This window comes from Mus musculus, chromosome 5 (assembly GCF_000001635.26).
Source record: "Mus musculus strain C57BL/6J chromosome 5, GRCm38.p6 C57BL/6J".
NCBI lineage: Eukaryota > Metazoa > Chordata > Mammalia > Rodentia > Muridae > Mus > Mus musculus.
Window position 1 is genome coordinate 149,398,658 of NC_000071.6, and position 23,304 is coordinate 149,421,961.

At 47.1% G+C, this 23,304-nt stretch overlaps 1 protein-coding gene across 7 annotated transcripts in view; it reads left to right on the plus strand.

Moving 5' to 3' along the window:
• Medag (mesenteric estrogen dependent adipogenesis) overlaps positions 1 to 23,304 on the plus strand; it is a 64,083-nt gene that overhangs the window by 31,017 nt on the left and 9,762 nt on the right. For 2 of the 7 annotated variants that reach the window (XM_030254803.1, XM_006504940.4), the window contains 2 exons: positions 6,562 to 6,839; positions 7,958 to 8,201. In XM_030254803.1, coding sequence (XP_030110663.1) covers positions 8,197 to 8,201 — 5 coding nt within the window. In that variant the 5' untranslated portion in view covers positions 6,562 to 6,839; positions 7,958 to 8,196. The other 5 variants (NR_151595.1, NM_027519.4, XM_006504941.2 and 2 more) reach the window with 4 other exon arrangements.

A 23,304-nucleotide genomic window follows, 5' to 3' on the forward strand; every position in this document is an offset into this window, starting at 1 on the left:
TGCAGCGGTGTGTTAATGGCTAGATGAGGGGAATGTTGCTTAGTATCCAAATGGCGGACCAACTGGCCAGTGGTGTCATGAGTCCTAAGGAATTGTTTCACTGAATCCCCAGGTCTAGAAAATATCATCGTCTGGGACATGTGGAGGGCCCATTCCCTCCCCACAAGGCCTGGATGCCAGTCTAGTCATAAAGCTACCACGAGTGAGAGGGTTGGGGCTGGTGAGCTTACTTCTCCGGTAGTGCCAGCACTAGAGAGCCCAGATGTGCACAGCTGGCCCGGTGGCCTGTCTTCTGAGCATCTGTTCAGCCTCTCGCAGGTGCTGCTGATTTTTCTCACAGTTAGAGTTCTTTATCAATTATTAAAGTTAGCTTTTCAGGCTACAGCTTGGAAGTAATTTTATCATGTGTTTCATTTGGCTCTGTCTAACGTTTTCTTTGTAATCCATAAACTTAAGCACTCAGCCCTACAGAATTCAACGATGTGTATTCTACACATCTTTTGGATTACTCCCACTTGACAAAGACATTTCAGGTTTGTTTGTTTTTCTTTCAGGCCACTATTTAAAAAAAAAAAAAAAAGGGGACATTCTTGTGTGAGTTTTTCCATGCACAGATCCGTGTTTGCTCAGTTACGATGTAGGAACCTGAGGTTTCAGACATGGCCAAGTTATACTGTGGGATCTTCGGGGCTTCCTGGTGACAAGCACCCATCTCTGCTCTCAGGACTATGAAATTCAGAAGTATCAGAAGATTGCAGAGGCTTCTGGGTCATGGGTATCCATTGTCTCTTCCCAGTACTCTTTGGTCCCTGACACCACTGTTGCCATGGAGAAGCCACAGCATCAAAAGAACAGGATGCCCAATACCTGTGCTAAATTCACTCACTACCATGGTGGCAAGAAGCCAGGCACATTGCAGACACATTTCTGCCATTGATGTTTTGACCGCTGCAGCCTCTCTGGAGTCTTTCATCTAGCCGGTGTGAAGATGACAGGTTCTAATGAGAAAAGAAAAAAAGCCAAGCAGGATTTATCTCGCTCGGAAAACACAAACAGGGAGACCTAAGAGACCCCACAAGAGCGCTGCAAAGAGTTCAAAGAGGAGGGGAATTCTGGCAGCCACAGAAAAGTCCTGGAGAAAGAGGAAGTGGGGCAGCTGAATGCCACCCACCGTTCTACCTGGAAGGCCAGTGCTTTCACAGGCTCTGCAGACGGTGATAGAAGCACCCATGCTTGATGAGGCCATGTTGTGCTATGGTGGTCTGAATGAAAACGGCCCCCCAAAGACTCATAAGAAATGGCACTATTGGAGGTGTGGTCCTGTTGGGGTAGGTGTGGCCTTGTTGGAGGAAGTGTGTCACTGGGGGCGAGCTTTGAGGTTACAGAAGCTCAAGGCAGGCCCAGTGTCTCACTTGCTCTTCCTGCTGCCTGCCAATCCAGATGTCGAACTCTCTGCTTCTTCTCCATCATCATGTTTGCCTGTGCACCACTGTGCTTCCCACCATGACGATAATGGACTAAACCTCTGAACCTGGAAGCAAGCTACAATGAAATGTTTTCCTTTATAAGAGTTGCTATGGTCATGGTGTCTCTTCACAGCAATAAAACCCTAAGTAAGACATGTGCTCAGATTGTGGAAGAAGGCCCAAATAGGCTGCACAGCAACGGGGCAACTTCAGCCTTGAGCTTCCTCAGATCTGACCCTCAACACCTGTGAAAAAGCCATCAAGCTTTGGAAGAAGTGTTGGTAAGGTCTTTCAGAGATCTAAGAGAGTGGTGGCACTTGCTGAGGTAGTGTGGCATACGACTGGAGAGAGCTGCAGCTGCTCACTCTGGGTTCTGTCAGAATCATGAGGAGATGCCATAACAAAGGAAAGAGGAGTAGGATCCACCCTCTGCTGCCATGCCCTACAACCAAGATGGCAGCCTTTCTACCCTCAGGCCACTTGTGCTCAAGGATTGTCTCTCAGTCGCCAACTATTCTAGTTTCCTTCCTGTTGTCGTGCTAAAACACTGACCAAAGGCACTTAAGGGAAGAAAGGATATATTTGGATTGCCCTTCCAGGTCACAGTCCATCACTGAAAACAGGAACCTGAAGCAGAAGCCACAGAAGAGTACTGTTCGCTGGCTCACAGCAAGACACATGCTTAGCTACCTTTCCTATGCAGCCCAGGCCCACCTAGGCCTAGGGATGACACCGCCCACAGCGGGCTGGACTTTTCTACATCAATTAACAATGAAGAAGATGGCCCCACAGTCATGCCCATGAGCCAAGTTGGTCTAGGCAATTCCTCAGTTGAGACTCTCTTCTCAAGTAATCTTTGGCCTTGCCAGTCTAAGCTAATTCGGCACCAACTCGTCTAGCTTTTAGGTCAATTATGTAAATGTTTCCTATTCTAAAGCTTTCTCATTTGACCTATATTCTTCTGTTAGATGTGTCCAACATTAAAAATAAACATGCACGGATGTAATGTGTATACTTTATTGGCAATTCATTGGCATTCAACAACTTACAAATCATGTTATTTTGCCTCATCTTCTATAACAGCTCCATGGGGATAGTCATATAAAACCATTGGTCCTCTCATTATAATTGGAAGAAAACACTGAAGGTGTTGCTCTAGGGTGAAAACATGTTTAATCAGAGCAAGCTATATGAAATCATACAGAGACAGGAAGAACATATGTGCCTTAAGGTTGTATTTCTAGCATATTTTATAGAGCCGTCAACTGGATAGAATACGTGTTTACTGAACGAATAAATCAAAGAGTAGAGCAACAATAGCACAAGTGAAGGGATTTTAAATCATTGCTGTGGCTTGACTATAGTTTGCCTCCTCTAAAACTCATGCTTTTAGACTTTTAAGCACCATTATGAGGTATTAAAGAAGGGAGGAGGTAGACCTTGAGGAGATGGCAGGCCCCGCCCCCATGAGCAGATGACTCAGTTCACAGGTGTTAGGGTTTGAACACAGAATGCCATCTGCCCTGACGGCTCTTGTGTGAGAGGCTTGGCCCTCAGCTGTGACACTGAAGGGAGGGGATTGGCTTACGGGGGGGACTAGCTGATAAGTTCATCTAAGAAGTGGGGTCTAGTCAGAGGAAGCATGTCACAGTGCTGCCTTTGAAGGCCATCTCTTGTCACATCTCCTTCCCTCTGCTACCTGTCTGCGATGAGGTGAGCCGAGTTGCTTCTCACACGCTCCCTGCCAGGTTGTTCTGACCCATTGTGCGTGGACCCAGAAGAGCACAAGCTAAGTGACCATCCATGCAAACCTCTAAGACCATGAATTTAAATTAATCCTTCCTCCTTTAAATGGGCTCTTGACAGTATCTGCTGCCATGATGGAAAGTGCAGTGCGTTAATAGGATGTCCTAGGGATGCAGTTGTAAAAGTCACGTGACACCCCACGTTACGCTCTGAGATGCTGCTAACAAGAAGATCATCGCCGGATAAGGCCCCCACTCCTGGACTAGAATCAAGACCTAAAATAAACCCCCTTGTCTTTAACACTCACCCAGCCTGTGGTAGTGTGTCACCGCAACAGGAAATGGATTACGACAATTATCCATTCATATTTTTTCCCCAGCAAATATTTACCAACTCTCTGCTGTGGGCGAGGCACGAGTCCAAGTGCTGAAAACTCGATGTTCTTTATTTCCAGGATGAGGACTGTAAAAGAGAGAGAATTGTCAATATCTCCAGTGTCCTCATCCTTTTAAAGTTAAAAGAGTGTTTATATTTCAAATCCTGTAGCAACTTGCTAGTGAGGGTTCTTGGGTTTAAACATCCCTTTTCTGTTTCATGTGCCTACCGTCTCTGTCTTCTTTACCTTCGGGGTAGAAAGCCTATGTTCGTTTTATGTTGTGAGTGCTTAGTACATATTGAATTTTATTCTTCTTAAGTTGAGGTCAAAGTTTCCAGCAGTATATTAAGATGGCCAACTTTTTATATCTCTGGAGGAACATTAAGAGCTGAATTTACTCTCTTGGTATCTGTTATCATAGATCAAAAGTCTAGACTTCCCAGATGAAGGCAATATGCAGATTTGGTATGTCCGACTGTCACGAGGATATGGAAGGGACACCTCAGGTGAGAAGTAAGCTCACACCAAGTAGCAGCCAGAAAGGAGCCTGAATCTCTTCTCTAGACATGGAATGCAGAACCGAGCAAAGACATGGCCAAGAAACGGAGTTTATGCCCAATAGGGACTTGGAAGACTTAAACTCATGGGGTTGATGGATGGAAATGATTTTAAGATTTAAATGAAAACCAACCCACTGATGGTTTATTTCCCTTCTGTCTGACCTGAGTAAGAAGCAGAGAGATGTTGGGTATTTTTTTTGTGATGAAATTCAGGAGAGCTATCCCCAAGAAGGGGAAAGGCAAAAACTTTAGTGTGAGACCAAGCAGGGTTTGAATTTGACCTCTGACGATTCAGGCGAGCTACTTCATTTCTCTGAGGTTGCCTCATTGGAAGGCTGATCCTTTTGACCCGAATAAGGCCAAGCCTGGAGGAAGTGGAAAGTATTATTTATTTTCTTCGTTTTACGTAAGAAAGACAAACTTGGGCTCATTAAATAAAAAAGGCGCTGTCACACTTATTTCCTACTGAAGCTAAAATACTGGAGTCTCATCACCAGTAGAGAAAGAGAGAGAGAAGGGGAGGAGGAGAGGAAAGAGAAGGGGGAGGGGGAGAGGAGGGAGAGAGGGGAGGGGGAGAGCAGAGGAACACATGGTGTATTCCAGAGAATCAGAATGTCCCCCTGTGTGATCACAGGTGCATTGGAAGGATGGAGTCTGCTTCTTTGTATCTCACCGAGACTTACCAGCTTTCATCTGAGAAAACAGGAGGGGTGCAGCTGAGTGCACGTCACTGGACACTGTTTCCAGATGGCTCATGCTTCTGCCGATGTCCCTCAGGCCCTTGGACAAACTGTGGAAGAAAGGATGACTGGGGATTATTCAGCAAGTCCTTGGCTCCCGTTCAGACATCTTGAAAACAAGTTCTTAACTCTTGGCTCATAAACTAGGGATAAGCTTGCCCTTGGGCGATTTTTGTCATGCTGGAACATGAGCCTGCTTGCACATCCATGGACCAAGCCACTCATGTTCAGGAGCAAAGCAGAGGCAGAATCATGGGAGTCCATAGCTCTCACTGACGCCCTCTCTGGCAAAGGCCCGTGTGTCTAAGCAGAGCATGGAGGTAGAGCCTCAGTACATGGCAACTTCCTTTACCCCTCCTTTTCTTCTTGTCTGAAACTATGCACGTGTACTGTATGCATGCAGAGGCCAGCAGAGGGCACTACACCCCCTGGAACTGGACTATAGGTGGTTATGAGCTGCCGTGTAGGTGCTGGGAACCAGCCCCAGGTCCTCTGTAAGAAGAATAAATGTTCTTAAATGCTGAGTTTCACCAGCTCTATCTGCACTTTTTTGATTAAAGAAGCTAACAGGATAAAAGTTCACAGATATTATGCAATAAAAGCTAAGCTTGTGGTGTAAGAATACAAAATTGGCAATAGATATTTGGAGAATCAAAATGACCTAGGAAACATAAGGGTTTCTGCTGAAATGTCTGATGAGTAGTAATTTTTTAAGTTATAAAAATGTTGCTTTTCCTCCTCCTCCTCCTCCTCCTCCTCCTCCTCCTCCTCCTCCTCCTCCTCCTCCTCCTTCTCCTCCTCCTCCTCCTCCTTCAAGGCAGAGTTTCTCTGGCTATCCTGGAACTTTCTTTTGTAGACCAGGCTGGGCTTAAACCCACAGGGATCTGACTGCCTCTGCCTCCTGGGTGTTTGAACTAGAGGCGTGTGCAACCATGCCTGGCTTTGCTTTATTTTTTAAATGGTATTGACAACAATCAATTTTGTGATTGGCTGAGTGTATAAAGTGTCCCTGAAAGCTTATGTTTATCCTGTATGACCCAGCTCTTCCCTGTATTTGATTTAGGAGCTTCAATGAGCTCATGAGCGCCACAGAATGAGCAGGCTTCCACAGGCCACTCTCACCTCTCAAGCGGTTAGGAGAAACGCTCAGTTCTTATATATTGCCTCTTACTCTTCCCGCCCTGAAGCTGAGTTTGGCCATAACAGCGTACATTGCTGTACTAGACACTTTCAAGACTTGTCTGCATACAATATTTTTAACAGAGGACATTTATTTTAAGACGTATTTACTTTATGTGTATGGGTATTTGCCTGCATGCATGTATGTGTAGCATGTGTGTGCATTGCATGCAGAAGCCAGTAGGGGGCGTTAGGTCCCCTGGAGCTGGAGTTAGAGATGGCTGTGAGCCAGGCTGGGTGCTGGTAATTGAAAAGAGGTTCTCTGCAAGAGCAACAGTGCTATAATTGCTAAGCCATCTCTCCAACTCCCAGAGAATATTTTAAGTTTTCTTGTTTAAGAGAAGATCATGGAAGGACAAAGAGACTGACCGGTTTTATTTTATATACCCATTGCCAACTTGGATCATACTCAGTTTATAGAGCCACCGAGTCTAGAGAATAAAGACAGATTAGATTTAAGGGGCAAAATAATTGAAATATATTTCATTTTACAGTGTAATCACGAAGTCGTAAGTGGGTTGGAAGAAGGAGGAAGTTTATTACAACTTGGTGGATGGAGAAGGGCCTCGCAGCTGACATTTCCGGGGCAACGGCTGTAATGAAAAATACTCCCGGAGCCTTGCAAGGAAGATGGTGAGCTAGAAATTGCATCTGTATGACCCAGGGAAGGAGAGCCTCAGGATAATGAAAGACAGACTCTGTTCCTAAGATGGAAAGAAAACCAGCCTTTGGAAAGCCACGACACACGGGGAAAGATGCTCGAAAATAGCAGGTGACGTATAGATAATAGGTAGCGGAACACACACAGCCCTGGTGGGCGAGGGGAAGAGAATGGACATTCCAAAGGCTACTTGTTTCCTCCTTCCAGAGTAGCACTGTGTCGTGAGCTTTCAATCATCTGCTTAGTGAGAATATCATCAAAGAAGGCAGAAGACACATCCAAACCACAGATGTACCAAGTACAACATACGGGCTGTAGTAGCTGGAATGGGGAATGGTCCCCTCGTCTTGGGAGTTGAGCACTTGGTCCTCAGCTCCTGGCACTGTTTGGAGAGGTTTAGGAGGTGTGGCCTTGCTGGGGAAAACAGACAACTGTGATAGTCACAGGTTCTAACTCAAGAGGTACAGCAGGCCACATAGGACCATGTCTATCAGGACAGCAGGCAGGAAGTAGGCAGGAGGCAGGAGTAGGGTGCAGGGGTGGGAAGGTTGAGGCCAGGGCTTTTACTAGGGTTTCTTGGGGACCGTAAAACGAGGCAAGATGAGTAGTTTAGGATTAATTGCTTCAGGTTGTTGCTGTTGGCATGGGAAATGTGCCCCCAATGGGTTTGTGTGTTTGAAAGCTTGGTCTTCAGCTGGTGGCACTCTTAGAGAAGCTTTGGGGGGGGGGGGAGGGAGCTCATTGGAGAAAATGGGTTAATGGGGACCAGCTGTGAGGCTTAACAGCCCTGGCCCGTTTTATGTTCATTCTCTGCTTCCTGTCTGCTGATGTCACGTGACCAGCTGACCTGCCCCTCCTGCCGCCTGATGCTACCTCTGCCTTTCCTGATGCCACGTGACTAGCCGACACCCCCACCACCCAGCCCACCTGATGCTATTCATGCCTTCCCGGCTATGACGGGCTGATCCTCTTGAACTGTAAGCCAGAATCAGTCCTTCCTTCCTCAGTGGTCCGGGACTAGGCTTCTAATATGTAAAAGCAGTAACAGAGAGGCCGATCTCCCCCCAGCAGACATTTCAGGGAAGGAGACACTGTTCCCGCAGCCCAGGGCCAGGCAAGGAGACCACCTTCCACAGCCAGAAGCAGCCAGTCCTATGCCATGCCCAAGTGTTCTGTAGACTTGAACATGTCCCAGCACCCAACTTGGTTCTTATTAGCCTTCCCAACAGGTATCTGTACCCCTCTGGACTGCTTTCGGATGTGCCAGCTTCCTGACCTACACTGTGCCTCGCTGCCCCAGAGCACTGAGTATCCTGCTAGCAATTAAGAAGATGCAGTCAAAGTGCCAAGGAGTAGACCTCACCAGGATCAGCCTACTGACCTGGGTAGGAATGCGTGTGGACCCTGGAGGAGCATCTACTTGGGCAGACAGAAGCAGTGAGCTCACAGAACACCACAGCCAGAGCCCATGAGGTGAGCTCGGAGGGAGGCAGCAGGGAATTTTCCATTCTGGCTCAGTCATGACTAAAGTTGTCAGGAGTCAGTGCGGTAAATATGAATGTGAACTTTTTTGCATAAAATGTCTTTGCAAATCTGGGCTTTCATTGCTCCATATGTTCCCGCTTTGGCTTTCACACGACTTTGACAGTTATAACCACAGGGGAAAAAAAATGATCCGAAGCATGCTCCGTGTGTTTTGTTCATTTATTTAACAAACACTCAATAGTACTTATTTATGCCAGGCACTGCTTTTAGAATGTTATGCATAACCATGACACAGCGCCGTTTATCATTTATTTATTCATTCATTCAGTGAAAACAAATTGGATATCTTTATGTAGCCACAGTGTGCCTGAAATAAAAGAGGCTTAGGGTAGAGCTGTTCTTCTAGTGAGACACACAGAGGAGAGAGAGAGAGAGAGAGAGAGAGAGAGAGAGAGAGAGAGAGCATTTCCAGAAAGAGGCAAGATAAAGTTGTGCACCTCAGAGGTCATCTGCCCTTAGGAGGAGGAGGGGTCACCTAGTTTAACCTGCAGTTTAGGATGTCTGTAGTATTAAAAGGTGAGCAGAGGTCTGTAAACTGAAGTGAGAGGCCCACATCGGGAACAGCCTTTGTGCCCCACTTCCCGGGGAGTTACAAGTTATATTTTTGCACTCTTTTTTTCGAGACAGGGTTTCTCTGTGTAGCCCTGGCTGCGCTGGAAATCACTCTGTAGACTAGGCTGGCCTCGAACTCAGAAATCCGCCTGCCTCTGCCTCCCAAATGCTGGGATTAAAGGCGTGTGCTACCACTGCCCAGCTATACTTTACACTCTTAAGCCAATGACATGTATGTAAGAATCAGCGGTCTGGCTTACCTAGCCATCATGGAGCAGCAGAGACTGGACAGGAGAGAGATGGATTAAAAGCACTTGCTTCTCTTGCAGGGGACCAGAATTCAGTTCCCAGCACCCATGTCTGGTGGTTCACAACCACCTATAACTCCAGTTGTAGGGGAGCTAGCGCCCTCTTCTGGTCTCTGGCAGCACTGTCTTCCCATACTCATTTCCTCCTTACGACACACAGAGTTAAAAGTAATGATTAGGGGCTGGAGAGATAGTACAAGAGTTAAGAACACCTACTGTTCTTGCAAAGGATGCACATGCCTCATAGGATGAGGGATGCAGCAAAAGGGGCAGATTCAGCATGAGGAAGAAGAGTCCCCGGAGTCACCAGTGTAAAGTCACATGCAGAGGTTGGACAGAGTTGGGTAGACTATCTGAGAGCCCGGCAAGAAGCCTGGACCATAAGTAGATATCTAGGGGTCATCAGCTTTAGGGCTGCTGGCAGAGGCAAAGGTCTGAACCGCTTCACCCATGAAAGAAGAAGCTGCCAAGGAGAGAACCCAGAGACTCAGGAGAAAGAAATGGCCTCAGCTGAGAGAAAACAGCAATAGATAGGAGGTGGTACTGTGGTGGCTTCCAGATGCAGTGTGCGGGCCATTGGGTATTGTACTCACAGAAGTCCCTGGATGCAGGCATCAAACACACACTTGTGTGACAGACAGTGCTTAGAACGCTTTGCCTACAAACCCCACAATGTGCGTGTAAAGGACACACAGGATTGATATGCTCAGATTTCCTGAAAGCTGACTGCGACTTTGAACCCAGGTAGTGAAGCACCACAGCCTGAGCCCTTGGCGGTCTGTATTCCAGCCCCGCCACTTCCTGGTCTCAAATCGCACCAGATTTTAGAGATGGGAAAACTTAGTCTAGTTGACACAGATAACAAATTCCCAAGCCGTCTGTTAAATTCTAACGAAGCAGACTGACTTCAGTTTCTTCAGGAGTTAAGGGAGGTGAGAATGGCAAGGACAAGGGTGATCTGGGAGAGACCAGAGGGGGGAAATGTCTTCCAGGGGTGACAATCCAGAAGTCACTGACACTTTATTTAGGTCAGTTTCAATGATGTCATGGGGTGAGCTGGAAGAGAAGGAATTTCGATGACTCTTCCAGGGGGAAGAGAAAAAATAGCTAACAAGTGAGGGGGATAAAACTATATTTAAAGATTATTTTATATAAGAGGGAGGAAGACTACAGATATTTGCATTCTGTCTGTTTCTCTGTGTCTCTTTCTGTCTCTTTGCCTCTGTCTCTGTGTGACTCTGTGTGTCTGGGTATGTCTGCGTGTGTGTATGTGTGTGTGTGTGTGTGTCTGTGTCTGTGTTCCTGTGGGTATGTGCACATGTACACGAGGGTTGTGAGCACACACGTGTGTATGTGGAGGCCAAAGGTCAGTGCTGGCTGTCTTCCTTGCTCACTCTCTACATTATTTTTATGAGACAGGAATTGCTCAGTGAGCCCAGAACTCATCCACTCCACTAGGTTGTCTAGCTGGTGAGCCCCACAGATCTGCTTCTCTTCTCCCAGCCTCAGGGTTAGGGTCAGAGATGTGTGCCCCTCTGCCTAGCCCAGATCCTGTGTAGGTGATAGGGGTCTGAACTCAGATCCCTGTTCTCATGTGGCAGACACTCTACTAAGCATCTTGCCAGCCTCAGGCACTTGTGGTCTGACAGAAAAATCTAGGTGTGAAAAGAGTGGTGGTGTGAACTGGTCTGTGAGAGCTTAAATAATGGTGGTGAGAACTGATCTCTGAGAGTGTTTGAATAGTGGTAGTGTGAACGGGCCTGTGAAAGCTTGACTAGTGGTGCTGTGAACTGGTCTGTGAGAGCTTGAATAGTGGTGGTGTGAACTGGCCTGTGAGAGCTTGGTAGATCTGAGTTAAGGCCGCTGTGTCACTTGAGGTTCCGTTGAAAAACTGAACCAATAAAATGAATCCCTGCTGCAAAGAGGAAGTATGATATTGACTTATGCCATATGGTTGGGGTAAAAAAAAAAAAGGCTAATCACTTTGTAGTTGCTTAGACCATGAAGCAGTGTGCCTCAGTGGTCCCAATCTGGTGCCAGAGACCTAGAGGATTCCTGGGGAGTGCTGGTCTTCAGTCCATGTTAGAAGCCAGAAGAGCATTGTTCTTATATGGAAGGAGGCAGCAGCAGCAGCAGCAGCAGCAGCAGCAGCAGCAGCAGCAGCAGCAGCTTAGAGTAGATGGATTCACCAGCAAGAATGAAAGCCAAAATAGGCAGAGCCTTCTTTCTTCCATGCACCTTCATCTTTATAGCTATCAGAATCACTGCCCATATTTGGGGTACATCTCTCCACATTAATTAAATCAAACAATTTCCAACAAACATAATCACAATCCAACCTGGTGTAGATAATCCATCAATGACGATTATCCATTCAGGTGATTCTAGGTTGTGTGAAGTTGACAATCAAAGCTGACCATCCAGGCACCCAACAGGGCCATTTAAAGCTCTGAGGCTAGAAGGCTGCCCCTGTGCCTTGATGACATCACTATTACCCAAGTATGGGCACATGAGGATGGCTAGATCTTCAGGCTGTCACCTCTTAACTATAAGCATAAGCCTTGCATTGTCTCCTGTCACTTATCCCAGCAACTCCATTTCTGAGAGGGGAGGGAGTGCAGAAAAGATGGAAAGTGTAATGGTGTGTTACCATAGTAAGAGAAAACAAAGTGATTTTAATGTTGCAGTAAAGGAAAGTCTAGACAAAGAAGAGTGCATTCCTTTGATGGAAAATAGCTTAGTGGTTTGAAATAGTTTACCAAGGCAGTGCTGTTTGAAACACAACGTGCTTCTTACCATCAAATGAAGCAAGCAGAATAAAAATTCTACAACACCTGGGGTGAGGGTGCTGGAGAGATGATGGTTCGGTGGTTATGAGGTGTGCATACATACATGCAAACACTCATACACACACACACACACACACACACACACACACACACACAAATAAAAATAACTTAAAACCTTCAAAAGTAAATGGCAAAAGTGAAATGTAGCAGAAATGCTTCTGTTTGAATCAATTAAACCCAGGCTCTATGGAGGCTCTCAGAGACAAACTGAAGATAGACTCTAAATTTTACCTCTCGGCGCTGCCTGGAGTCTCATGCCAGCTTACCGAGAGCAGAGACTCAGTCAATGTAATTGCTGGAACACATGCCTGCTCCTCTGTTAGACTACAAGTTGGATGATAACAGGGGTTGTGGTTATCCACCCACATTCTCAGGATTTAGCTTATTCTTCATCTTCTACTAGATAGGCTGGAAATAGTCATTTAATTAAATTGAAAGGAATAGTCTTTTCATCCCTCAGGAGACGTGTGAGCACGTAGCCAGAGCACTCAAATATTTATAAACTGAGCAAATTAACAGATTCTGGGACTAGGGCTGGGAAGGCCTGCTAGGGGACTTCCCGCTTGAATCCAAGCACAAAGCTGTCAAGGGGCCACCGGGCAGCGAAAAGCAAGAGGGTCAAGGTCTGGAGTGCACAGGGGATGCAGGAAAACCTTTTGGGAAAGTGGCAGGCCTTCATGGAAGGATGCTGGGTGGGAACCCGCTCCAGGAAGTGCTGAGAGAAGGAAAAGCTGGGTCATCTAGGTGGAGGTGGAGTGAGCTGCAGACAGATGAGGCATAGAATGGGGGATGTAGATACGGATGCAGCAACTCCCAGCCTAAGCTGACAGCCCCTGGGCCCCAGGTGGAGAAGTGGTCAGGAACGCTTTGTGGTACCTGAGGGATTAATCGGCGCTGAGCCAGGCCTGGGCATCTGTCGTGGGGAGGATGCTGCACCATGCAGTGTGGACCAGGCAGGGAGGGCCCCGCGCGGGGGCTGAGTGTCTGACCCGAGTGGGATGACTAAGTTAGTCTTGGCTGTGAGCAGGCGAGGTGGGAGCATGCCAAGTTATGAAACACTGATTGCTCTGCCGGAGCGGAGGAGCATCTGGGGTCCTGCCTGGGGGCCGGAGGGGCGTGCCTGGTGCCTGATAAAAGGGGCTGCGCAGCGCGGGGACCGCTTTCTCAGTGTCCTGCCTGCAGCGCTCCACAAGGGTGGGCAACCTTCAAGGTGACAAGAGGGCTCCTGAGCTACTTACTACTTGCACGCAGCCCAAGGTAGCTCGGGACAGACCACAGATTTACTCCTCCCACTTAGCGACCCTCAGGGTAGGAAGGGGACAGAGCCACAGCCTGAGTATGGCCACTGCAGCGTGCGAGCCTGTGGCCAGACCCAGCCTGACCTCCATTTCATCCGGGGAGCTGCGCAGTCTGTGGACGTGCGACTGCGAGCTGGCCCTGCTGCCCCTGTCGCAGCTGCTCCGCCTACAGCCTGGTGCCTTCCAACTGCGCGGTGAGCAGCTCCTGGTGCCCGGGCCCGGGGAACCCGCGGCCGCACGTGGGGGCTTCAACGTCTTCGGGGACGGCCTTGTGCGCCTAGAAGGGCAGCTCTATCGCCTCAGCAGCTACATCAAGAGGTAGGTGGCCACACCGTGTGCTCTAGCCTGGAGCAAATCCTCTATCTGGCTGCTGCCCTGTCTCTGGTAGACTGGGGACTGGAGATGGAGATAACCTACCTGCCACCCTACAGCCCGAACCCTCCTCCCCCCAGCCCCCAAGCAGGTAACTAGGGCGTTTTGCTGAGAATGTAGGGAGGATCGGGTGGGAAGCACACTCAGTCCCACCCAACAAGCTGGTGGCAAGTTTTTTCCATTCTGCCCTTAAACTAGGTCGGATGAGCTCAGTGTGCAGGCACAACCCTCAGGAGATGTCTTGGATGCGGATCCTCGCACCTAGCTTTAGTTATGAGCGAGAATAACTTTATGCAGCTGGAGCATGCAGATAGTTCATTTTCCCAGAGTAATTGCTCTCTCGGTGTTTCTTAAACCAAGCAACTATAGTGAAGAAGAAAAAGGGCCCCCAGAACCCCAGACCCCGTGTTGGCTCTTGGGTGAATAGACAGCTTGGGCAGAAATAAGGGCAAAGATAGCTTCGTGGTTTTTTGCAGAGCACTGTGAGACCCTGGCCTTTATCCAGTGGTCCTCAGGAGCTGTCGTGGCCAAGAGGACTCAGACGTCCATTGGTAGGCTTGAAGCTGGCAAGGATGTGGAAGCCAACTTTGATCTCAGCATTACCGGGTCACCTTGAAGGAATAGGGTACATGGCCCTCATCCATGTATAATAGGGTGCTCAGTGCCCCAGAACCAAGTGAGTCTGGAGTCTGAGCGATCCGCAGCCGGCCCGATTGTGAAGATACGATGTATTTATCACTGGGCTAGGGTGCAGCCAAAGGGCTAGACACTGCTGGTGCATTCTTCCAACTGCATGCAGGTAGGACCCTCGAGATGGTATGAGTTCTGAATGTCGGAGAAAAATAGTCCCTACTGAGAATTTCTCTGTGGATGGGAAATAAAAATGCTAATTTGTAAGAGGGGGGCAGTGGAAAGAGCTATGGTAGAAACAGGTTGGGGTTGGGGAGATGATTCAGTGCCTGAAGTGAGAGGACTTGAGTTTGGATTCCTAGCTCCCTTGCAAAAATGTCTCTCTGTGTACTAGGGGCATGGTGACAGGACAATCATGGAGGCTTGCTGGCCTCCAGCTGGTCCCTAAACTGACAAGCTCCTGGTTCAGTGAGAGGACCCATTTGAAATGAATAAGAAGGGCATGTCTGCATTGGTGCACCTCTCCCTCCCTCCCTCCCTCCCTCCCTCCCTCCCTCCCTCCCTCCCTCCCTCAGGAGGATTACAGTGTTCCCCAGTGAGCTGAAGCCAGAGGTAAGGTGTTTGATAGAATCAGAGCCCCCGATCTTAGCATACGATACAGGAAATTTTAGAATAGATTTGAGGCTTGTCACTAAATTTTTTTCTTCGAACATCTTTATGTAAGTAAATGAAAACCAGCAGCAGTCCCTGGGCAAGTTAGAGTGTAGTCATAAGACTAGGTGACACAGACCAGGGAGCAATGAAATCCACACACACACTGGCTTCTCCTGGCGCACACCATCACGTGAGGGCTTTCATACCCCCGAGGTGCAAAGGCTCCACTGAGAAAGACTTGAACAGTGGAAGTAGCAGCATGTCTTCTTGTACGGGGCATGCCGTGGTAGGAGGCAGCTTTTATCACTGTGTGGGCAGCCTGAAGAGTGGCTGGTAGGGAGACAAGTCTGAATGGAGAGTGCTTTCTAGGCAGAGGACTGGGATATGGAAGCACTCTGAACTTAGCCTCATCAAGAGCCTTTCGCTCTGTTCTGCAAGATGGATGGATCCAGTGGCGTTTTGACATTGGAGATAGCGTTACCAGGCACAGGTCTGATTTGATGTTTCCAGATTCTCGGAATTTTATATAGATGGATAGATAGATATAGATATGGATATGGATATAGATATAGATATAGATAGATAGACACACACACACACATGGTTGCAAAGTAGTAGCAAAGCTCTATTGTTTTTTGAAAATTCATTTTTTACTATGCTTTTAGTTGTGTGTCAGTGTGTATATCTCAATGTGGGTGTGTGCACATGTGAGTACAGATTCCAGTGGCCGCCAGAGGCATCAGATCCCCTGGAGCTGGAGTTACAGACTGTTGTGATGAGCCGTCTCTCCAGCCCCAGGATAATTCTACTCAAGGCAAAGCAATAGTACAAATTAGACAGGAATCTACTGTTAAGAGTGACAGCGGGCCACTTGAGCGAAGGCTTGGGCTTCTTTATATGGCTGAAAGGAAGGAGGAGCTGGAGGGGGGGAGGCTCATACTTTGGGTGGGTCTGTTTTGTTTGATCAGCTTGGATTATGTAAGCTGTTACTCACTGCGTACACACACCCCTTTCCTTGTAGAGTCTGATTTTAATCATTCCAATTGTGTCGACAGTGCATGGGCATAAGGTGGACACCAGAGCATCCTCACATTTTATAGGGCACAGTTTGCCTTATTGTGAATGTACCCAAGACAAGTTCAGGCTAGATTGTCTTCACCCTTGCCCTCCTGATTGACCTGACTGGCGTATAATTGAATAGAATTTAAGTTTGAAGGTCATTAAATGTGTGTGTGGGGGGGGGGGGCATTTTTCCGTTCCAAGTGTGTGTGGGTGTGGGTGTGCAAGCAGCTCCATGCACGTGGGTATCTTAGGTCATGACAGGTTGCTGGGTGCATTGTTCTGGTGTGAGAGTCTCAAGTGAGAGAGTTCAATATTAGAAGAGGAAGTGGGCATATCTCAAACCAAGTGGATACAAGGTTTCTGAACTATTTCCTGCTTGTCTGTCTCTGTAGCGTACACTGCTTCTATCAAAATATGTACCACAGCTAAGTCTTGTCTGTCTGTCTGTCTGTCTGTCCATCTATCCATCCATCTGTCCATCCATCCATCCATCCATCCATCCAACCATCCATCCATCCATCCGTGCCTCCAGTCTGATTTTATTGCTGCTGTGCCATAGGAGACGTCGATTTTGAACGTCCCCGGCATAGTGTTTCAGCTGGATTTCCTCAAACCTAGGCAACTCGGGTGGAGGAGCAGCCTGGCTTCACCATGTCAGGCATCTGCAGCGTCCGCTTGTCCATAGTCCAAGCTCCACATTTGTCACAAGTCAGAGCCTAGAGGTGATGAACTTGCTGAATTTCATCTTTTTCCAAAACTACTGCATTCCCACCTTAGCTGTGGGAAGACATCTGTGTACAAGTGGCTGCCGGGAAGGTTAGGGATTGCAAAAGGCCAGCGCAGGCTCTTTGGAGCATGGGGCTTTTGACGACTTTGTATTGACCTTACCAGAGATGTGGGTGTATTCTCTGTGTCCCTGTGCCAGAGATGTGTGGACAAGAACCCTTGTTGTATTAATTATTAGGTTTTGTCTCCTGTGATGATCATTTTGGGTGTGGAATAAGTCCATAGTGTAATCAAGACTCAGGGTCTCAAGTGTGTTCTATTCCTTTCCTGGGTCCTTTCCCAAGAAACCCTAAACGCTGAGAGCCATTGCCCTTGACATTCAAATGAGTCCCTCATTAAGGGCATCTGTCCTCCTTTCTCCATTCTTTTTCCAATACTTAAACTTCTAAACACAACAGTAACTAAATATAAACTACAGAAGCCAAGTTCTTCCCAATTGCTTAGTGATGGCCATAAAGGTCCTCTAAATATCTGCTCTTAAAATACTTGTCTTAATCTGTAGAGTTAATGAGCAAACCATTATCACCACCACCACCATTGCCATTTTTCTTTTAAGTTCAAGATTTCTGTCCATGTCATATCTAAAGCCTGCTTAGGACACTACCCTTATATAATGGTTGTTAGCATTTCCTCTAGGCTCTGCCCAACAGTTACCTAGCAACATGCAGGTATGAGTGTATAAAAAGAACTCTCTATCTTCTCGCTTTCTACCTATTTCCTCCCTCTCTACCTATTCTCTCTCTGTCTTCCCCACGTATCCCCTGCTGGTTTCCTCTCTCTCTCTCTCTCTCTCTCTCTCTCTCTCTCTCTTGCTGCCTACCTATTCTGTCTTCCTCATGTGTCCACTGCTACTGCCTCCCCGCACCCCTCCCCCCCCCAAGGGACACTTTGCCATGGGCCACTCAGTGCATTCCCTTCCACTGCATCAGCGTCACCATTTTATAAAACACATCAGTGGTTACTAAGTGACTTGAAAGGCCAACCCACATTGACTATCACACATGGGCACACACACACGGTCACACACACACACACACACACACACACACACATGCACACACATACACAGACTCACATACACACCATCTAGGATGCAGCCTATGACAGACATGCAGTGACAATGTCTGGCAAATATGACCTTGAATTCTGCCCGTGCACTGCTTCCTGGTGTAAAAGAGGCTCCTGGGTAATCTAGAATAAAACAGAAAGGGTGGCTACTAATATTAACGTGAATCCCCAGAAGGGTGCAAAGTATTTGCCAGTGTCATCTTGTAATATGTTACAACGGGGGCACCACTGTTGTTTAGTTTTTTTTTTTTTTAATGATGGGAAAATGAGTATTAGTAATGAATGCTATGAAAGAAAACCCGTGGTTTCTAAGGAGCGTTGTCTAACTATGCCTGTGTTTTCAGGAAACTGCCTCAAAAAGGAAGTGGCTCTGCCTTCCAATGGCTGGTGGCAGTTTCTCACAGGTCCAGGAGCCCCAAATAAATAACTGGGTTTCTATCCGTCATTTACATTGAATATAAAGCAGTCTTTAAAAAGTGCAGATTTTAAAGGAAAAAAAAAAAGATAGAATCTGCCCCTATCTACAGCCAACTAGCCAGGAGATAAGCAACAGACCTCTCCTCCCCAGGGGCCCCTGGGGAGTAGGATGCTTGGGTATTATGGGTAAAGGCCTGTGCTGTCCAAGCCTCATCACCACTCTACAGTGAGGAGTGCTGGCTGTTTGTCAGCCTGCACAAGATTGCCTCTCCCGGGGGCAGCTTGCAGGTCTCTTCTGCTAGCTTGGGCTCTGTCTTGAGACCCCTCCTCTTCCTCCTGTCTCAGACCTACAAACCTACGTGTGCAGAAACCTTCTCCGGGACACACTGAACTGTGATCTAGGTGGGAGCCAGTCCAGAGGAAGTGTGTGTGAGCCTGAGTGGCCAGTTCTGCGCTGTATCAGTGGAACAACCCTGGGACATTTCCTTACCTTCTGTGTAACTCAGTTTCCACGGCTGAGAATAATAATGGCACGAGGATAATAATCGCCATATAAAATAAAGACAAAATGGGTATGGCTTAGCGAGAACTGCAGTTTTATTCCTAGCCATCTAAATCAAGTGGCTGTAAACTCCAGCTCTGGGCTGTATCTGGTGCCACCTTCTGGCCTCAGTGGGCAACTGCACTCACATGCACAAACACCCCCAGAAACACATGCACCCATAATTAAAAAAAAACAAAAACCTATTTAAAAAGGATCACCCCAGTCTTAAAACATTGCTGTATCAGAATTTAAATTGATGAAATCCAAGAGAAACAAGTCATAGCAGGTATTGACCCTTGTCAGGTGTTAGTCTTGGTATTGTTACTTAGTAGCCCCACAACCCCCCCTTTGCACCATTTGATCCAGTCACCCACTTGTGGGAAGCTGCTAGCTTCCTTTCCTGGTGGTGAAAATGAGTGTGAGCTAAGTTAAATCGCCTAAGACATCATAGCCCAGGCACTCCTTTCCTGGCTTTGTGCCTTCAGAGCCTTGCTCTGATTTTAAGCCACACTCTGTCTATTTACTAGTCTCAGCACACCTGGTCACTGTTGAATGGCTGCCTGCCTTCTGACACCCAGCCTCCCATCCTGCCTCCCCCCCCCCCCCGCCAGCTACTGCAGCCCCCTTACTCCTTGCCAACCTCCCTGTGTGTGTGTGTGTGTGTGTGTGTGTGTGTGTGTGTGTGTGTGTGTGTGTGTTTGGTGTGACAGAACATTCTCTTACCCATACCTACCTCCCCTCAGTAGGTAACTAGTTCCTGGTTCTGGTTCTCCTTTATTTAGATACCCGAGATGTAAAACAGTGGAGCTTGAATCTATGAATATAGAGGACGTGTTTTCCCCCTGGTGTCTCTGTGTATGAATGATAGGACAGCTTTTGAATCTGAATGGTGGGATCCCTTTTCCAGGTTTAGATTTTAATTCAGACCATGACTGCTCTACCAAGGGGTCACATCCGAAGACCTAGGTCTGTGTGAATGGGCTGGAATACAGACACACCTTAAATCCCAGACGACAGAGGCAAGCAGATCTCTGAGTTCAAGGCCAGCCTGTTATGAGCAAGTTTAAGGTAAAGAAGAGCTTAGGTGCAGGCATGGTGGTACACACCTTTAATCCTAAACAACGAAGGAAAACTTAGTTGTTAGAAGGAAACAGCCATGTTTGAAAGTGACTTAACTGAGTGACAGACAAAGTGACAAATCAGAGAAAGATTTGGCAGAATAGAATACGCCCAACTCTCACAAGAAGAGAGAGGGAAGGGAAGCTACTTGAAGGGCAGTGCAGAGAGGGGTCGGGGGTGGGGGGAGGCAGTTTTACCAGGAGAGTTTTACAGACACAGGTTGAAGAGAGAACAAGCTAGTCACAGGTGAAGACAGAATAAGTCAGAGGCTGAGAGAGAAGCCAGATTGAACCAGTCAGCTTGGAGATGAGTTTGAGCCAGAAAAGCTGAGTTGAACCAGCGAACCAGAATTCAGAAAGACCTAGAAAGGGTGAGCTTATTCAGCAGTAAGTCTCAGAAGCTGAAAACATTCTAGGCCTTTATAAGATTGTACGGAGGTTGGAAGATTCCAGGACTACACCTAGGTTAGCAGACAGAGGAAGTGAGTCTCAGAGATGACAATTACTACAGGAGAATATAATAAGTTACTTTAACACACGGGTGTTTCTCAAACTGTTGACAGCTTAACATGCAAGTTCCTAGGGTTCTTGATAAAACACAGATCTAGTTGGATGAAACTGGCCAGGGGCTTGAGTTCTGTATTTGGACGTGGCATGCTGATGCTATTGATCCAGGGACCACACCCTAAGCAAGAAGGACTTCTATCTCTTCTGTTGCACGTTGAAATCTATGTGTTTTATCTGGCTCTCAAATGCACCATGTAGCTCTGGGTGGCAAAGGTATTTTCCTCCTCATCTTTGCATTATCAAAATCTACCTCTCAGTGGGTCACAGAGAGATATGACCCAGGTTCGAGGTCAGCTGTGGCTCAGGTCACAGTGTGCTTTGGTTCTGAAATGGAGTTCACACATCACTGAGCTTAGACATGAATTATATATTATTCTGAAACACTGCTTTCTCTGACATTGTCCTGCCCTCTGATCCTTGTTCTGGGGCCAGGCGTAGAACGTTAGAGCCTGAAAGTCAATTGGGGGACATGGTAGAATGAAGGACTGGGAGTTAAAGGGCTTGCTACATAAAAGTAACCTTAAAGTCGTTTACATTTTACCATCCCCTAGGATAACTTTAGCAAGCACAGTAAGTGTTCAGTGCAGAGAGGTGCTATTTTCATTACTAATCCAGAATAACTGGTCCCTAGTGTCGTCTAGTAAGACACCCTGAAGAAAAAGCATCAACTCCATGTTAGATTCTGAGACACCCATGGAGCTGAATGAAGAGACCTCTGATCTCTTTGAATTGAGTTTTGTGTTCAAATTTTTATAATAATAAATTTCAAATAAACACCCACACTTACTTATCTCATTGGGATTTCAAGGTGTTTGACAAAGGGAGCGTAACTGGGAACTGGGAACGGAGGAATTAATAAATTAGAATTTGGTCCTTCGCTCAGTCTGGCTTTCCCTCATTTGAGTTAACTGTGGTTAACGTCGGTCAAAAATGCTAAACTGAAAGCTCCAAACTTTGGAAAATTGTACATTTTAAACAGTGCACCACTGAGATCTGGAGGTTGTGGTCTCTGGTCATACTCCTTCTGGTGGGAGCCAGCACGTGCCATGTCATAGGCTGTGGTCTCTCATCAAGTTCCTCCCGGTGGGAGCCAGCACGTGCCACATCCTCTTGTCCTGAGTATCCTGGCTGAAGATGTTTGCTATGCTTTTGCCATCATTTAGCTTTCTAGTGTGTTAGCGTCACTGTCCAGTGTACAGATGTGTACAGATGTGGTGCCATCCAATGATTTCAGCATCTTCTGGATGGATAAGAAAGGACCCCTGTGGTTCTTATCTGTGACCATGTTAGATCTATGGAATATTTCTTTTCTATAAATGATGCTGTCAAAACTTTCAGAAGCTCAGTGTTGGCACACCCCTGGGGTTGGATGGCCCTTTAAGTGACCTCTGACTCATCAGAGGCAGGGGAGTTACAGCACACCTGCTGTCTGTCCAGTGTAGCAGAAGGCAGCCCCTGCTGCAGCTCAGCTGGCCCATTCGCTCCCCAGTGATGCTTCACCTGGGCTCACTCGGAACCAACCCAAATTTAAGAAGGATCATGGCCAAGGTGTCTTTCAAGTGCTGGGTAGCATTCAGACTGCCCACACCCACACCGACCCTGAAGCTAGGACAGCTAGGAAATGAACTGTCTCCTTTGTCTTGGTCACTGTTCTATTGCTGTGAAGAGACACTGTGACCAAGACAACTCCTGTGAAAGAAAGCATTTAGTTGAGGGCTTGCATAGAGTTTCAGAGAGTTAGTCCGTCATCAGCATCATGGTGTGAAGCAGACAGGCATGGTGCTGGAGCAGTAGCTGAGAGCTTTATATTGTGAGGTGAAGGAAGCAGGCAGAGAGAGAGAGAGAGAGAGAGAGAGAGAGAGAGAGAGAGAGAGAGAGAGATTGGCCCTTGACATTGGCTTTTAAAAACCTGCCCCCAGAGACATGAGTCTTCCAAAAAGACCACACAATTCTTAATTCTTCGCTAACAATTTCACTAAGTATGGACCAGGCATTTAAGCACATGATTCTACGGGGGCTCATTCAGACCACCTTACCCTTGAAGGAACCCACTTTGCATTTGGGTCTTTTTATTAACCGTGTGGAGGCATATGGAGGCTGTTTGGAGAACTCAGAGGGCACTGGAGAGAAAGCTAACTGGCCAGGTTGAGAGTCAGGACTTGGAGAAAACTTTCTAGGGTAGAATAGTAGAGGAAAACCAAGGGAGCTAAATTTAATGAGGATATGGGCAGAAATCCATTAGCAGTTTGACTTTTCTGTCATTTATACGAACTGAGAATTGAGGAAATGTGAATTAGTAATAATTTTTGGGAATGATGATTAATGGTGTGATCCACACAGGAGGGGTTCTTGTTTCGGGATTAGAATGGGGAAATGGGGAGGAGATAGAAAATTCCAGACCTAGTATACAAATGAGTCCATGAGAGAAGATTCAGTGAGTTCCACCTTTTCAATTTTGTTCTCTGTTTTATTTTTAAGATTACGCGGGAGGTATTCATTGTAGATAGACAAGCATAGAGAGAGACAGAGACACAGAGTGATACAGAGAGACAGAGAGACAGAACAAAGAGGGAAACAGAGACAGACAGAGACAGAGAGACACAGAAACAGACAGACAGACAGACAGACAGACAGACAGAGGGGATGGGGAGTGTTGTTCACTATTGATCCAAGGGGACTCAGGATTCTGATACCTTCTGATGAACTCTTTTGCCCACATGATATATGACACTGGGCTCCTCTGGTAAAGCCACACATTGATACCAAGCCATCCCAGAGGCCATAGAACCCTCAGCCAATCAGCAGT